Source organism: Heliangelus exortis, chromosome 2 (assembly GCF_036169615.1).
Source record: "Heliangelus exortis chromosome 2, bHelExo1.hap1, whole genome shotgun sequence".
NCBI lineage: Eukaryota > Metazoa > Chordata > Aves > Apodiformes > Trochilidae > Heliangelus > Heliangelus exortis.
Genome location: NC_092423.1, coordinates 9,983,142 through 10,001,157, shown reverse-complemented (window position 1 = coordinate 10,001,157; position 18,016 = coordinate 9,983,142). Strand labels below are relative to the sequence as shown.

Below are 18,016 nucleotides of genomic sequence, written 5' to 3'. Positions count from 1 at the left end.
GTAAATGAGACTACAGCTTCACAGCTTCTGAAGATACATACAGTATTGATGAAAAAACAGTCCAGGATGAAACTGGGACTTGCTTCATGGTACTTGCAAAGAAGTGAAATCATACTGGCACAGTGGTTTTTGCACTGTTAATTCAGTTGCAGTTTAAGATACCTGGGAGAACTTGGTCATATTTTGGAGAGCACCATCTCCTCAGCTAGGCTACACCATCAGAAGCTGGTGGAAGTGCTCTGATTAAGATGCTACTGACAATGGGGGCAGCTTAATCCCTCCATTGATTCAACAAAGTCTGCTTATTCTCATCTTCAGGGCAAGACAAAAAACAAATTATACTTTGCTTTCTGCAACTCTTTCTGGGATTAGGCCTCAACTTGGTAGTATTTTATAAGTAAAGAAACAGAATTTGGGTGGTATTTGGGGAAATTAAGGTGTAGAATGCAGACAGAATTGGAAATACTTTTTTAGAAGGAGATAAACATTCAGATAATCTGTGAAGTTTGCATAGTATTTGCAATTCCGTAAGGGAGGACTGTGCTACCTTTGGTCAAAGCTAGATAAAGGGTCTGCTATCCTCAGATATTCCAAAGCTGCTCCCCAGCACGGCTTTATATGATGCATTCATTTGCTATGATTTTCTGTCTTTTTTTATCATTCTTCCTCTCTTTCAAGTAATAAGTTTCAATTTTTTTCTAATTGGTAGCTCTCCCTCAGTCCTCTCAAGTCTCCTTCATCCTCTTGTCCTAAACTCATGTGCTGATGCTGCTTCAGGTTGCCCAGCTGGCCAAGAAAACCCCATAGGTAGCTGGGGAGAACTACCTGGTGCCTGGGTCCTGCCTGCTTGCTGTACCATTGCATAGAGCTAAGTATAGAAGGGAGGGCTGACAAACTGCTCACAAGCATCATCTCCTTCAAGGATGACCTGTTACTGCTCTGGGAATTATTCTCTGCCCTTTTCTTTTTGAAATGACTATAAGGGCTGTCATCCAGGTCCTAAAATGTTTCTGTGCTCAGTCTAGTTAGTAGTAAATCTGCTAGTGTCTGTTGAAAATGGTTGGATTTTGTCTTTAAAAAATATTTTTCTGACTGTGTGTCACAACTACATTATTGTTAAGATTAATTATGTGAAGGTTTGCCTCCTTCTGACCAGGCTGTTTGTACTATCTAAAATATTCCTATGAACATCCAGTAACCCTGCTACACGTATCAACTAAGCTCTAGTAGCTGTCAGTGTGAATTGAAGCATGTTTTTATACTTCTTTTATTAAATATGTGCATATGCAAAACATTTCTTTAAAGAAATTAAACAGAAAATGACAATGTCTCCTTACTGGATACATTATGTTTATACTATGAGCATTGAAGACACTGCTAATTAAAGTTGTTTAACCATATTTGTTTTAAAATGAAAAAGATACTGAACTTGAGAAAACAAATGCAGACAGTTATTTAGTCCTTACTAGTTCTTATATCTTGTCATGTTTAATTTAAATGGACTTTAGCTGGTTACAAATAAAAATACTAGAGAACTAGAAATGCACACCATGATTTGTGTTATTGCTGTCATCCACATTCACAGAAAGAAGGAAACATATTAAAGAAATTTGATAAGACCAGGTGGTCTGAGTGAATAATTTCCCTTTCATTAACATATTCCCCTTATTAACTCTGTAATTAATTGTACATAGCTAAGGAAAGCTATGGAAATTGCATTTTGAGATGTATCAAAGCAGACTTTACGCTTCAGACTTCCATGCAATTTACTATTAATGAAGCAAGAGATGGAGGCCCCAAATCTGTAATTATTACTTACTATTTGAATGACAAGCAAAGAATTTTATCAGCACAGTTTCAAATGAAAGGGGATTAGCAGCTAATGTTGAAATTGTTAATCTTTCTTATTAAAATAATTTTGACGAGAGTGTTTAGCCTGAAAGAGGTTTCTGGAACATCATTTACCATTAAAACAGCTATTTTATGAAGCTCACTATGAATTTGTCTAAGTTTGACAGCAGGGTGCAAATATTTTTTAAATGAATGAATATTTTATGGGGACTGAGGCTGTTCATGTGTGAGCTGATGCTGAGCTGCTTGCTGCGTGCATATTCCTGGAATGTGTAGCAGGATGGTAGTTCAGTGTCTGCCTTACCAAAGTGAAGATGTCTACTGTGATAACAACAGCAAAAAAGCTTCAGCAGAAAAATCTGAAAACAGAAATTGCCCCAAGGCTGTATCTGCACACAGCTGATTAGCAGGTGGAAGCCCAGTCAGAATTGGGCCCTAGATCTCAGTGATATTATTATGCCACAGAAAAAGCCTATAATTACGTTTGGTAACAGCATTATTTTGTCTTCTTTCCACTTTAAATGGTGGCATATTTTCAGTTTTCATTGATTTTTATTAGTGTCACATACCTTGAGAGGGGGATTCAGTGGCGAGTGCTTTATATCCACAAGTATGCCTGTGTACAAATACTACATAAAGCAATGGTGTCCTTATAGAAGTATAGAAAATATTTGTGAGCAGAAATATAGTATACATGTATTTTAAGTGTCAATGAAAAACTAGTTGGCATTTTAAATTTTCAAAGTTTTTCTTGCAATATTTGCAATTTCCAGTTTTTGCAGGTGTGTGCAAATGAAGCTGACAAAGCTGGTTTTGCTCCTCAGGGTGAGGAAATTGCAAACATGTGACATAAATGGTAAAAAAGCAGTGATAATTCACAAAATTTAATATGCAGCATTCTCAGACACCAAGGTATTTGAGTTATATGTTAAAGAACACTTAATTTCCTTGTCCTATTACAGAGAAAAAAGAGATGTCTTTACCAGTGGCAGACCTTGCCAGCAGAATAGATGGATCTTTGAGAGATGTGAGCAGATGGACTTTGTGTAGCAAAGATACCATCAACAAAAGAAAACCTCCATGTACCTGCTGTACCATGAGATTACTCCAAGCTTTACCTCTTTGTGCACCTGTGGGAACATCCTTGCTTTCTCTCAGGAAATTACAGGTTACAGAACTAACCTTTCATCTGTAGCCCTACAAATGTTCCTTTGCAACAGCGTTGCAAGCGGAATGATCCTGTAGCAGGAAGTGCCATAGAAAGTTTGTTTCGTCTGTCAGACAAAATCAAAGGTTTTTAGCTTAAACATGGCAGGTGTTAAATAGCATGCAGGAGAAATACTTGAATAAGCACTTTCGGTATAAAAGCATGTTTTGTATATATTAATATTATGCTTCAAGGGAAAGACATCAAGGGTTCTTCTTCATCTGTAAGAATCATAACAAACCAAGGAGACCACACTAGTAAGAGGCAGGTGCCATGCCAAGGCTGGGAGGCTGCTGTAAAGGGGTGGAATTTGTCAAGGATAAAGCTAATGCAGACTCCAAACCCAAAGCTTTTATAAATGCAGGATTATTTCTGATGCAAATATTTATCTACCACTTTAGCAGGAAGGCACCCAGAAGATTTGGTTTGATTAACCACAGAAACCACATAGAAGCAGGAACATAAAGTCCCTGAGGCAGTGCTGGCTCCTACCAGGAGGGATGTCCTGCTGCTGCTCAGGTGGGCATGAGTGAGACCTGCCTGAGAAAAGTGTTTTTTAATTTTCTCATTGTCTCCTTTCACCTATTGGTGTCTTTGTTTGCATTAGACCAGTTTGACTGAAAGCATTATAAAAGTATCTACAACTAATATAGTGAATATGCCTAATACATTATTTCTGAATACGAAAAGTAATTTCAGAAATAACTTTTTTGTCATTTGAAGTTCTGCTGGAGTCAAGAAAACTGCAGTATCTGAGGGTATGCACCTGCCTTTGACTTGCCATATGTGTATACCCACAACTGAATTTTAAGAAACTTTGTCCTTCAGGTAGGATTCTGGGGCCTGATGTAAGACATTTTGATTAAAGTCACTGGGATCCTTTCAACTCACTTCAGTAACCAAAATAATAATAAGCCAACTCTTACACAGCACTTTTGATCAGTAGTCTCAAAGCTCTTTTTAAAGGTCAATATCATTATCCTGTCTTTTTAGCCCAGGATGCTCAGGCACAGACAGGGAACTGTCTTGACCAAGATTAACCTGAAGGTCAGAAGCAGAGCCAGGAGCAGAGTCCATTCTCTGGTGTCCCAGTGCTCTGCTCTCACAACCAATCATATTGGCTATAATGGGTAAAGGGTTGTATTGAAGGGCAATACTTTTGCCCTTTTTTGTCTCTCATTAGTCTTTTTTAGGACACAAAAGTATGACATAAAAGTATAAAGGATTTCTGCATCTGGATTATCAGATTTGATTCTGTGAGTTTAGTTTGGGCCTTATTATCCAAGAGCAAACTATTTCATATTTGGAGAGCTGCCTGAAATGTTTAAATACATGTTGGAAAAGCTTTTCAAAACCAAACTCAGGATGTGCAGTCTATATTTAGTTACCTCTATGATGGAAAAATATGCAATCTACTCATTTTTTGAGTCTCTTCTGAATTGATAACAGCTTTCTTCAAGAATATATTCCCAATCTGCTCAATCCTTAGCCACCGCACACATGCACTAAATTTCAGGTTCTTTATTTTGCTTTTTCCTTCTGTTTAGCGGTAAGCTGTACTTGTACTATCTACTCAAAACTACTACTGTCACTCTCTCAATATTTTCCCCTTGTTTCAGTATTTGAAGGGAAGTGTTCCAAGTGTTCCAAACAACGCACAGGGAAATGTTGACAGCTATCAGTTACAAAAATTTGCTTCTTCCCATAGCATTTTCTTCATTCTCTGTGTTCTGGTTTTTGTTTTTCTGATTTTCTTTCTTTGCAGTACAGTGTCTTCTTTAATCATTTCACTTCTTAGCTGACCTCTACAGTCTGTTCTTGGCTTCTTTGTCTGTCCTCTTTCACATTGTCTTTCCCTTGTTCTTAGTTTGCCCTCTGTCACTTCAAATACTCTCATCTATGGATTAGACCAGTGTTCCTCAAACTTCTTTAAAGTGTTATCCTTCACTGGCTTCCATGGAAACCCAAGAGTCCCAGGAGTGGCTGGGATGTGGTCAGCTTATGCAGTTCTAAAGCTTTTCTACCATCACTTCACAATCCCTTTTGAATGCTTTTATGAGAAAAATATTTGAGAATTTGAGAATCACTGAGCTAGGCCAAACTCATCTGAAAAACCCCTGGAGCACAGATAAAAAGTTACCTGCAAATGGGACACTTTCTTTAGGTTTTGGAACTGGGTCTTTCTCATGCCCAGAATCTTCTGGGTGTGACATGGAAGGGATAGGGCAGAATTCAAGCTGTGTTCTTCTACAGTTGTCTCTTTTAAAGGAGTAAGTGAAAGTATTTTCATGAAGTGCTTACTGGCCCCCTGGCAGTTACTCCAATTGATTTGCGTCTCTGCAGTTTGCAGTTTACAAATATGGGACTTCTTAGGTGGGAGATGTGGTTCCAAAATGGTCTTGATTTGGAGGACTTGACCATTGAAGGTGTTTGTGCACTTTGCAGTTTCCTGTTGCTGACTGTTACAGGAGTTTTATAAGGAAAAGGCTGATTATCTGGTCTTTTCTTTCCCTTCCTTTTCTCACAAGGGGTTGTATGTTCACTTGTACATTCTGCTATCAGGCTGTGGGTGTAAGTGTGGATTGCAAGCCTTCTTGGATTTCATATTTTATATTCTCAATTTTCACACAAACCTGCATGTATGTTTGTGTACAAACTACCACTATAAATTTTGATAATTTTTTTCTTTACTTTTTTTACTTTTTTTTTCCCAAAAGCCACAGAACAGCAGAGGGATTCTCCTCTTTTAGTCATAATTTGCTCTTGATGAGGCACCTTTTCATTTTTGTTCACATATTTAAGAAGAGTAGTAAGTGTATTACAGCTTCTACCTTTGTCTATCAGGGATACCGTGTCTATAAAAATATTTTCCTTCCTACCCTCAAAATGGCCACCGTCTAGCAGAGGCATAATTTGCCAGACTATCTATAAATCAGATCATGTGCTGTGCCACTTCGATGTACTTGGTCATGGTTGCCTGAGTTTTCCTAAGTCTTCTGCTTCTCCCTGAAGAACTTGACCAGACTTGAAGATTATTTTTAAACATGACGTTATCAGAATTCCATGTTTAGCTCTTGGTAATTTTTGTATATATAGTAAATGAAGATGACTGTACAAATGCTCTGAAAAGAAACACGGACTTTAATTCATTAAAATCTGAATTTTCAAAGACAGTACCCAACCGGGAACCAAATTTAGATGTTTAATTGAGTTAGCTGGGCTTGGAGAGGAAGAAGGCAGGGAATTTGGTTTTGTGTTTTCAGCTTGGTAATTAATGTGTAGTAATATATTTTTGAAGTTCAGACATACATCATTGGCAGGAATAAAAATGAATCACCAATACTTCTTGGATTGTGGTTTGATGATCAAACCATTAGTAAAAAAAAATCATCTGAAAAACAGGTTTAATATGTGAGAAGAAAATAGTAGTTAATCTGAGAATGGAATTGTGTGTCAATATTTATCACAAAGAGTCAAAAGGCTTGATTTGTATATTTTTTACAGGTTTTTCTGCTACTTTTCATTCAGCTGTGTTGCTTGTGCTTTTGCTTTTTAACAAACCTACCAGAAGTGCTTCCCAAAATGCTTCAGATGACGAATTCAGCTGACACAATCCTTGGCATCAGTTCCTATACTGCAGAGTTTTCTTTAATGGAAGGTTTGGGGTTTTATTTTGGTTTGGATTTATTTTTGTTTTTAAGAAATGTCATAGCATATCCCATGCTAAAAATTGCAGTATTAGGCTAAGAGATCTAGCCCTCCATTTGAATAGCATACTTCCTTTATTTAAAGGCTTTCTATTATTTAAGATTTTTATCGTGAAATCTACCATAAGAAGCACAGAAAGCCTGGAAACAGATTTTGGTTAATTCATCTTTTAAAACTTTATTATTTAGTCTGATATTTCTAGAATATACAGAACCCAACACGCATAAATTAAATTCCTCTACTCATCAGACATTTAAACCCTATACTTCTAAACAAAAAGCCCAAACAGAAACCTGTTCTAAGTCCAGTGGAGTCAGAATATTTGGCATATTTGAATTACAGAAAGATTATCAGATATGGATTCATTAAGCTTGCATGAGATAAATATGATGATGGGAAAAGGAAAAAAAAAAAGGAGTGGTGAAGAAGATCGAGTTCTGAATTTCTCTGCAAAACATGTGGTTTAGGAGCATATCCAGTGACACCAGGAAATTCACTTCAATGTTTTTGCCCTTTCATTTCCCATCTGTGGGACTCCAGTGATACTTTGCCTCCCCTGCAGAAGTAATGTGAGCACTTTCAGACAGTTGGACAGAAGGAGCTATAGAAATACAGAAATTGCAAAGGAGCAAATTATATTCCTTTTATGGTAATAATCTTCTCCTTTTTGTTGAGGTTTATTTAAAGCAAAGTAATTGCAGGGGTGAAACTTCATAGGCATAATTTAAATTTCAGGAAAGTGGATAGGGAGGAGGAGATGGGGGTGGTTGTATTTTAAGACCTAGAAGGCACCATTAAGTAGCTGGAAATCCTTGAAAAGGGATTCTTTGTAGAGTGAATTTCTTTGTCTTCTGCTATATTTAGAGAGCCAGGTAAAGTAAATATTTCATAGTTGAGCATTCTAATTTTTTTTAATGTTTAATTTCTTGGCCATGTTTCATTTCAAAAGCATACTTGCCTCCATCATTCCCCCTTCAAGCAATGCCATCTTGTGCATTTTCCAGTATTTCCTCCAGAGCTGAAAACCTGCATCAGTCCACACCAGGTTGTATCCAGCTATTTCACTGGGGTTTTACTGAGCACCTTTGGCAGCTGGGAGCTGTAAGAAAAGGGATTAGTGAGTGTTTGTCTGACACACACTGATCTCAGCACCTGCTGATTGGATTGAAGTAATCCTTTTACAAGTTACAAAACTCTATTATCAGAGCATTAAGAGAGGGGGAGGCAGTGATACACACTACGTCAAGGGTATATTAATGTTGGTAAACAGAACATAGGTTGCCATTCAATATACTTGTGAATTAAAGTCATTCTTGCAAAAGTTGCACAACAGTCTAGTTTGTCAGGTCAGGCCATTCACTGCTCATGCAAAGATGCTGCTGCTCTACAAACCCAAGCATCCAGGCATGCTTAAACCACAACTGTGGTCTCTGTGCACATGCTTGGCTATTTACAGTAATCTTTACATCTAAAAAACATAAAATTGAAACTCTGGAATGTAATTTTTTATTGTTGGCTCACATCACCATGGAAGTTAATTTAATTCCAAATAATGTGACCCATTTGAAGCAATCTAGGGATACTGTTCTCAACCAGACTGAATAGTTGCTTTGTCAGAGAATTGCTTTCCTCTGTTGTGGGGTTTTTTTTCAGTTTTCCTTCATCACCTACTATAGTATGAATGATATTAGTAGTGATTTATGCCAAATTACTAGTAAAGCTTCATAGTAGTTTTCAATACTTAATTGAATGGGCTTAAAAACTACCCTTTTCACTGGTGTGATCAGGTACTGAGAAATACAGGAAAAATTAGATCAAAATACAGTGAGGTAGTAATATGGCTCCATAGACTGAGGAGGAAAAATAATTCTTCAGTCTATGTCTAAAGACAAAAATACAAATTCCCAGGTTTTTATTTCCTATATTTTTTCATTTGTGGTTACCAGTTATGGTTCTTGCTGAGAAGATCAGATCTGGGACAGCATAGGAGAAGATAAAAAAGGGAAAGGAGGCTTCAGCATAAACTGGCTGTAAGCAGATGATCAAATCCTGGCTCCATTGAGTCAGTTGTCACTGACAGCAGTGGATACAGAACACTTTCCGGGATTGACAGTGTATGAGACCTTAAAAACAGAGCTTAATTTACTGAACTATCTTCCAGATTCACGTTCTATGAGATACTGATATATGTATCATATAATATATGCGTTTAATAAGATACTACATTAAGTAATAAATGTATTTCTTATTGTGATTAGCCCAATAAAGTCAAGTGTCTCTACAGTTAACATAGAAAACTTTATTTTCTATATTAGGGCTAGAGATATTTATTCTATTAATATGTAGAATGTTAATATATTCTATATTAGGGCTAGTGCTATTGCTTTTACGAACAGTTATTGAGTGGCATTTCTGGGGTGGAGATGGTCTTGGTAAAAGCTCTGCATTAGGCTCTGCATTATTGAGAGTTGGTTACATCAGAGCAACTGAAGCATCTGTGGTGCTTCCACAGAACCAAAGCTATAGGAGAAAACTTTATTTGCTTAATGTGCAATTTGATTGAAAGGCTTGAATTGGCTGAGATAGTGCATCCTCTCTTTATTTAAGGTTTGCTTTAAGAAAGAAAGAAAGGTAGAAAAAGCATGGGCATAGTTGGCTCTGTTCCCATGTTTTCTTCTACATGGGACACCACCAAAAGCATTCCCCATGGAAACACGTGGGGTGAGCTCACAGTCCTCAAACTGTGCCAGAACACCACAGCAACTCAGAAAGACTGGAATTCTGTAAGCAAGGAAGAGCCCAAAGTAACTTCTGTACCACTATGAAACTGTGTGAGGTGATGTGAGAAACGCTTTGAAAATGTGGAGAAATATTGTTGTGTTCTGGATAGTCTGAATATGGCTCAGGATTCTAATAGTGATACTTTCCTCAGGAAATTTTATTGGAGCAGATCTGGACAAGTGTGGGTGCACCAAATTTGAAGAATAAAGGATTGATAAATCCTTTAATTTTATAAAAGAGTGGGGATAAGGAAAGAGGAGCAATGAACCTTTCTACTGCTATCCCTTGAGCACAGACTCCATCCCTAGAAAATCGTGGGGCACATATTTAAGAAGAAATTGATGATTATGTAGCAAGAAGGCATAAAGGGAGATAAGTGTGAGGGTCTTATTTAAGTGGATGGGGAAGGCTGGAGTCTTTCCTCTGAGCATCTTCTGATCTCCTTCATTCTTTCCATTGGATAGCTGCAGAATGAGTAAGAACGTGCATAATTTTACAAGAAATAAATCTTTCCTGGACAAACTTGATTGCATTTTATTTAGCTAACGTTACAAAACTATCAGATGAAGTGAAAACAACAGATGTAAAATATCCAGATTTTAACCAAGTCTTGAAATTTTCTCAAATATAGTTAATTGAAAAATTATAGTCTATTGAAAAATTAATTTTTAGAAGACTATTGTGTGGGTTGAAATGTGGTTAAAAGAGGATATGCAAAAAGTATTGACCAAAAGCCATGTGTGGGGGTGTCTGGCAGTGTACAGGAATTATTGTTAGATACAGTTATATTTAACTTTTAAAATAACATCTTCTTTTAAGTCAATGACTTATACAAGTGGTATCACAGGGTAAAGTTCTGCACAGAAAGGATGACAAAGGAGTAATTAAAAATTTTGAAAACGTTAGACCTGGAAACACTTACTACAAAGAAAGTAAAATTATCTCTGAAGCAGACAATCACAGGAAGAGATGCCTAGAGTTTGCAAAGCTCTGTTCATGATCTGTGGAGGTGCTGAAATATATACAAGCAGAAATTATACAGAACAGAAATACTCTGTGTAAGCAGACAAGGGTTTCAATAGAAAAACAATACTATGGCATCTCTATGAAAAAGCCATCTCAAATGAGGACTACTATTCTTTATCCAAAATGTTTAAGTGTTTCTAGATACAGAATTGAACAATGTAAAGTTTGGAACAATTTGTGTCCTGAGAAATTGTCATGAACTCTGTTTTAGGCTTCTGCTTTAGATACAGATCACCTAAATGCTAGCAAAGTTTCTTAGTGAAGTACATGACACAAGGAATTATTTGAAATATTTCCAATGTGCTGGAAATATGTAATCAGATAAGATGCTTCTGTCTCTGTCTTCTATAGAACTTTGAGTAATATGAGTGGGAAAAGAGAAATTTACTGTGAAGCCAGTAATGATAAGGTATTAAGCCAGAGAAAGGAAAGAGGAAATCTTGTGCCGTGTTGAAAGTAAATGGGATTTGCACAGAAAAATTTTCCTCTTACATATAGTCAATGCAATATGTACTGAAGAAGGCAAAAGTGTTAAAGCAGAATAACAAAAATGCTGTGATATCATGTGCCAGAACAAGGCAAAAAAAAATAAATCTTAGGTCAGTTGGAGAGAATAACAAAACAAATTGTTTCAAGTCTGGTCATTTAGTGCACAGTATGCTACATAAAAGCTATGGGAAAATTCTCTTCTCTCCAAATTCCTTCTGAGGAGCCCAGTGAAGCATCACAGCTCTGCCAGGCCCTCTGCTTCTCTGGAAGAAGTGGCAGCAGCTTGAAAGCAAGTGGCCCTCACACTGTTAGGTGAAAGGAGTGGATTGGAGTGGTCACTGTTCACAGGGATTAAGATAATGCCCCATCCCCTTCTCCAGCTGATGTTTGAGATTTGATTAGAACTGTCAAGGTCTGTCAGTTTAATAGGTGCCCATCTTTTCATTAAAAGAGACATCCTGGGTTGTGAAAAGAGCCTCTAATCAAGTACTGTATGGGAGGTATGTTGTCAAAAATAATTGCTTTTTGTAATAGCTGAACATCAGCTAATAATACAGGTCTTTTTAAAACTTATCTTGGCAGATGCAAACAATGTTATCTCTGAAGAAAGTGATTGGAGGTGGACCAAGTAATTAGAATTTCATTGTTATATTTGCTAACCTTAATTTATTCACAGAGCACACTCTGGATACTGCTCCTTGAGTAAAGGAAAAAGTAAAGAAAACAAAGGTGGTTTGACACCTTATTTCAACATCAACCAACCACTCAGGAAGCTTTACCCAAGCCCATCCAGGCCACTGTGCTCTGTCTTTTTGCCTGTATGCAGACACATTGATGCTGTCTGATTGTTTGCCACTGGCACTGGTTCTCTTGGCCAGAGATTCATTGTCCCTGGGACAGTTTTTCATCCTCTGGCTGAAAGCTCATCTTCTGCCATACTGCTGGCATGACTCACACAGTAATAACAGATTTTACAATGCATCCCTCTCTCCACATAATGTTGATGCATCCTCCTTATTCCTGTGATACGTTTGGTAACAAGGGTATCTTGTCTGTGCAAGGAGAATGTATAAACTGGGCTACCAACTGTCCTTGCAGGCGAGGCCCTCTGGAAGGAAAATTAAGACTTAATGAAATTTAAGGAATATCAGGAGATCTGGCAAGCAGAGAGTGTTGGTTTAAATAGTAGCATACATTTGGGATTACAGGACTTGTCTTGTTGTGGACATATTGTTGAAACCAGACATCTACCTTTTTCAGGGGGCTTTGAGGAGCATTACAATAACAGTGTTGACAACCTCTATTTATTTTACCTGCTGTTCTGGGATGAGGAAAGTCATGTGCGTGTTTGACATGTTGGTAATGAATTTCCTTGGTGCCAGGCAAACATTGCAGTGTGTCTCATGAAAACATCCTAATTAAGGAGTGGATTTGAGTAGACATACAATCTCTAAAATATCAGAAGTTCCACTCAATTTAATGTACTTCCAGCAGCTCCCAAGAGAGTGTTTCAAAATCACTAAGCTTCTCTTTAGCAAAGTGGGGATGAGCGTAGGGGCTCTGAAGGACTGTAAATGAAAGATTACTTAGCTCTGAGGGAATTGTCTGGCTTCTGAATGTTTTCAAGCAAGCTTCTTTCTTAGTAGCTTTTTTAAATGTGTCTAAAGTGCACAGAGTCTTCCACGGGTCCCTTCAAATAGTCAAACACCGTTTCGAGATCTGTCAGTGCCCAGTGAATCTGATCTATGTGATGCAGGTGTTGAAACTCCGTGAAAAGTGGTTGGCCAGTTAAAGTAAAGATTTCATTTTATTTTCATCTGAACATTTATATCTCACTCCACTGAGAATTCCCTGAAAAAGGAAAGTTAAAAGAGTATTCCTTTTTAAAGAAGGATGAGTTATTTTAAAATTCATGTGCACTAAAAGCAGAGTAGTTACCTTTACTGTGTCACATTTGATAATTTCTAAATGATCACATTTGATAATTATTCTAAAAATACAGTCCTTGAAATCATGAAATAGACAAGTTGGAGTCAACCAGAAGCTCCTTGCTACATATAGTCCTGCCTTAGGAATCAAATTTTCATGGCCCTCTTCCAACAGCTTCATGGATCTCACAGTATTTTAGAGAGATTCAGTGTTGGCAGATCTGTATATTTGCACAAAACGTCCCTGAAGCCTATGGGACGTTGGTGATGGGCATGTTAAAATGAATCAGACTATAAAACTGGTTTAAAATGGGAAGATGCTACAGGCAGGTCCTTGACTTCCTGATCTCTGCCGGCTGCATGTTAAACAGCTTCTCTGAGGCCAGGAGTCTTGGCTCAGTGGTATTGCAAGATTCTGCTATTTTTTCCCTTTGCCTCATAAAAAATTCTTACATACCACCTATTCTCTGCTTAGGAGGGATTATATATTTTTTTTATTATGTTCAATATACATGTCCAGGCACAAATTTATGAGGAGAAAAGAAGGGCATCTTTAGCCTCCCTCCTTTCCCCAGTAGTAACATCTTTTCAGGAACGACAAGCAAGCTATCAGAGGATGGTTTCCTCCCATTAACTTGCAGGTTAAATCAGGGAACATGTTAACTGACCCACACAGCTCTCCCAGGTCTCCATCCATCAGGTCACTGCTCTGTCCACTGTGATGCTTCTTTCCTTCATTATAGAAAATAAGCAATTATACAGTAGGTGTTTTTGTATCTAGACCACCGCTATCTTTTGCCACCTTTGGAAACCTTTATTGTAACATGATATATTTCTGTGTCCTTAAAGATAGGCTTTCTGGAAGCATCACTTCTTGAATTGGTTTTCAGTAACATGTTTGATAAACAAATCTTGTGTAAAGACACACACCTGACAAACCCAGCTCAAAACAAAGTTGGCTGCCAGGGGCTCTTTTGTAACCAAAACTCCATTCAAGCTGCAAGAGGGAGCAGACTCCTGCCTTACTGGGGAAGGAAGTGGGAAGCTTACTGGGAAGCACAGTGGAGCATCAGCTTTACCAGAGCTCCCAGTTGGCAGAGGACAAGCTGCAAGCTTTTTGCACCTTCTGTTAAACCTGCTGAAAGGACATATGAGTCTTCTCTTCTTTAAAGCAATTTTGGGAAGAACTGTTTGATGTAACAGAGATTGTCTATGGAAGATGTTTTCTAAGCAGCTAAAATGCTTTTTATACCTTTTAGTTAATCCTTTCCAGGAGCTTTTTCTAGGCAAGTGTTGCTACAGATTGGACTGTGCTAGTGGCTGCTGCAGTAGGGTCTGCTTTGAGTGATGTTTGGCCCAAAAGCACCCACAACACTGCTGCTGACCCCTATTCTGCCTCTGAGTGTGTCCCCATGACAGTCTGTCCCTTTTTTAATCTGTTTAATGATGATAACTTCTACAGACTTTATGGAGTTTAAATTTCACATACAAACTGAGTGTAATGTGAGATTATTCTGTTGCTTATTGTAGGAGACGACAGGCACTGACCAGTAATTTGGCTGTATAGGAAGGATTATGGTACCAGGTGATAGGTTTTTTTAATGTTCACATGAAAAAGATGGGAAGACTTTTGCTCATCCCCACCCCTTATCCTTTCTACTCTCTTGCCTTCACCTACATGGATGATTTTCAACTCCATAGAGTGAAGAATAGAGTTTTATTTTGCTTTTTGCAAGCCTTTGAAACAGAATTCCTGAGCTGGTGCTGTGTTGTATCTCCGGCCTCAGGAGATCTGCAAAAACTTTAGGACCTGCTTCAGTACACTCTGATGGGCCTGCTACAGCCATTTAATTTTCCTTTGGTGATGCTTCCCCTAACACTTCACTGAATTCCAATACAATCTTTAACAACATATACTAATATTAATATTAATTATCAGCACCTTCTTAGTTCAAGGCCCTCTCTGTGCCAGTCCATGTGCAGTATGAGTCCCTAATGACCTGATACTCAAGCCATGACACCTCAGCCTGACAATTTTTTAATTCTCCTCAACAGCTGCATCTTGTTGTGATTTGTATATGTGCTTGAACTTTAGTTTTTAAAAGCCTTGGGTTTGACGTGAGCTTTTGTTGTGGTAAATAATTTTTATCAATGGACTTTTGTTTCTTTTTCAGTGCCTGATAAAAGAGACATTTGTGCTTGGATTTTCTAGGTATGGAAGAAGGAATAGCTTTCTCCTGAAGCTCAGTAGCTGGGGGTTTTAGGCATTTCCATGCTGTTAGCAGTGGTACATGTTAGCATTCTCGTATTGTAGAGCACAAATAAACTTGAAGTTAACTCTCTTAAGCAAATGAATTAACCATAAGACTGAATGTGTTCTGTCCTTAAAACTCAGGATTCTCATGCTCTGATTTTTCATTCCTGACTATTCTTCCCTCCCTTTAGGAAAAAGTCAACATATCTAAGCTTTCAACATTTTGGAAAGCTGGAAAGAAGTTCTGAGCAAATACTTGTTTGGAAACACCCGGAATTATACTTTAAATCTCCCCATTCTGCTTTCCATGCTGAGATACATCCTTTTAGCTTAGTTTTGAGCCTAGCTGAGTCAATGCTTAATATGGCATTCTTTTAATTTCAGTCCTACATGGAAGATCATCTGAAAAACAAGAATCGTCTGGAGAAGGAGTGGGAAGCTCTGTGTGCTTACCAGGCTGAACCCAATGCCACCACTGTTGCACAGCAGGAGGAAAATATCCAGAAGAATCGTACACAGGCTGTAGTACCATGTATGTATGCTTAAATTTGGATTATTACATTTGAAGTTCTTTATACTTTTCTCAATATTCTTTGCACAGTGGCTTGAAAGCTAGAGATGAGAGGCAAGCAGAATACAGAGTAGCTTGTACGTGTACCAGAAAACTGTAGCTACAGCTGTGGGCTGAGTTGTATGTCCTGTTCTCATATCACACACCGTTTATCTCCTTATAAGTTGTATATATGTTACAAAAATGCACAACTCTGTTCCATAGCACTGCTGCTGCAGCTGTGCTGTCTCATGAAATTCAATAGCCAGAGTGCTTTTCAATGCTGGAATGTACTTTCTGTACAAGAGTGGCATCTGTAGCCATTCAACAGAAAGAAGTTTGGCTTGTGTTTAGACAAGTTGATATCATGTCCATCCAACAGAAATACCAGCAGTCTATAATCAGAGCTAGATGATCTGTTTATCAGATATCAGCTGTACTGAAAGAGCCCCTTTAGGCTTCAGTGCATAAGCTTGCAAACTGGCTTCTCCCTGCTAGGCTTGGGATAAAAGAGAAAAGAAAAACAAGCATCCAGTGTTTATATTCCTAGAATCTGCTCTTCTCTGTAAGCAGCCACCTTTCTGAGCTTGAAATAAAGGCAACATATTTTTCTTGTGCAAATATATGTATCTCATAGGTTACATTGGTAATGTATTGCCACACATTTTATTAAGCAGCCAATGAAGCAAAACTGAAACTAAGAATACATGCACAAACCACAGCAACAAAAATGCTCTCAATGTGCCCACAATCCAGCTGGGTAACTTGGCAAACACATATAGCTATTTTAATTTTTAAAGTGCCCTGAAAATATTAATTTTCCCTGTGAGAGCCTTGAGTAAGTACTATTCCTCCTTTAGAAATGAGGAAATGACAGGTGACCCATTAAGTAAATGTCAGAGTCAGATTTAGAGTGAAGATTCTTTTGAAGGATGTGATAATTTTAGCTGAGCCCATCAGCCTTTGCATATATGCTTCAAGATTTGTCTCTTGTTTATGCAGAGGTTCTTCTCACAATACATCATTGCTTAGGGGAGGAGTACAATAGTTTGGTGATATAGCTTCTCCTGAGCAAATGACCAAAATGATGAAAAGCCTTTTGGGACAACAGAAGCAGTTTGCTGGTTTCCATCTATTTTGGGATCAGGTCTGTTGAAAAGTTCTGCAGAAGTCACCATGAAAATGAAGAGTTCAAGACTTCTGTGGTCTTTTCTATTCTGAAAAAAAATACAACTTTAACCAACATGATAGGCAGTGAAAATTGCTCCATGATAATGTGTATTGATCCTAATTGATCTTCTTCCTTGAAATGGTCTTTTTAATGTGGACTTAAAGTCAGACCTTCTTTAACTGCTCCGATTTCCTGCTCATGATCTAAGCCGGGTTGTTTCTGGTCTCTGTCTTGGAGACAACAAGGGAGCTACAGGTGTTGCCAGGTGTTGTTGGTTATTCATCTTATGTAAGAAACAGGTCTGAATTGTACAATGAACTAGAAGATAGAGACACTCAGATTAGACTGTTCCAGTTCTGAATCCAGAAGTAACATAGCTGTGGCGCAGCTAAGGAGCAGAGTTTTTTAGCTTGGGTGTCATCTACAATAGAGAGCTCAACTATTTTCAGAGCTAAGATTGTTGTCTCTTTTCATCATTCTGTGCCATGTGGATGAATCAGCTTACACTGATCAGCATTCAGTGGACAACTGTCTAACCATTGCTTCCTCCATGGCACATTCTTATGCCTGTTCTTCCCATCACTGAGTCTGGATTGAATTGGTGCTACCTGGGAATGTATTTGGACATGGGCAGGATGGTCACAATTTATTTAAACTTCAATTAGAAGTGGTTTATGACATTTAAAATCACTTAATACTTTTACAAGCGTAAAAAAATATTTTCTGCTTTGTTACAATGTGGAAACTTACTGTAGCTATTAGAGCACTTTTGGTTTTTTACAGAATTCACAAAATTACCTGCTTTCTCTTTCTGAAGTTGCTGTGCACTGGTAAACAGTTGCCATGTTGTACCCTTAAAACTCCTTTGATGGTGGGTGGAAACACAGAGTTTAAGCAATATTAAATTTTGATTCGGAGAGGAATTTTTCTGAGGAGATCAAGTGAGAGGACAAGCAGGAATGGCTTTAAGCTGGAAGAAGGTAGATTTAGGTGTTAGAAAGAATCTCTTCACTATGAAGGTGGTCAGACACTGGCACAGGCTGCCCAGAGA

At 38.0% G+C, this 18,016-nt stretch overlaps 1 protein-coding gene across 1 annotated transcript in view; it reads left to right on the top strand.

The window, feature by feature from the left end:
- The window catches only part of PTPRN2 (protein tyrosine phosphatase receptor type N2), a 622,824-nt gene that overhangs the window by 545,332 nt on the left and 59,476 nt on the right, over window positions 1-18,016 (top strand). Inside the window, exon 15 of the mRNA XM_071734753.1 lies at window positions 15,629-15,776. Within this exon, the coding sequence (XP_071590854.1) occupies window positions 15,629-15,776 (148 nt within the window). The remainder of the gene's footprint in view (window positions 1-15,628; window positions 15,777-18,016) is intronic.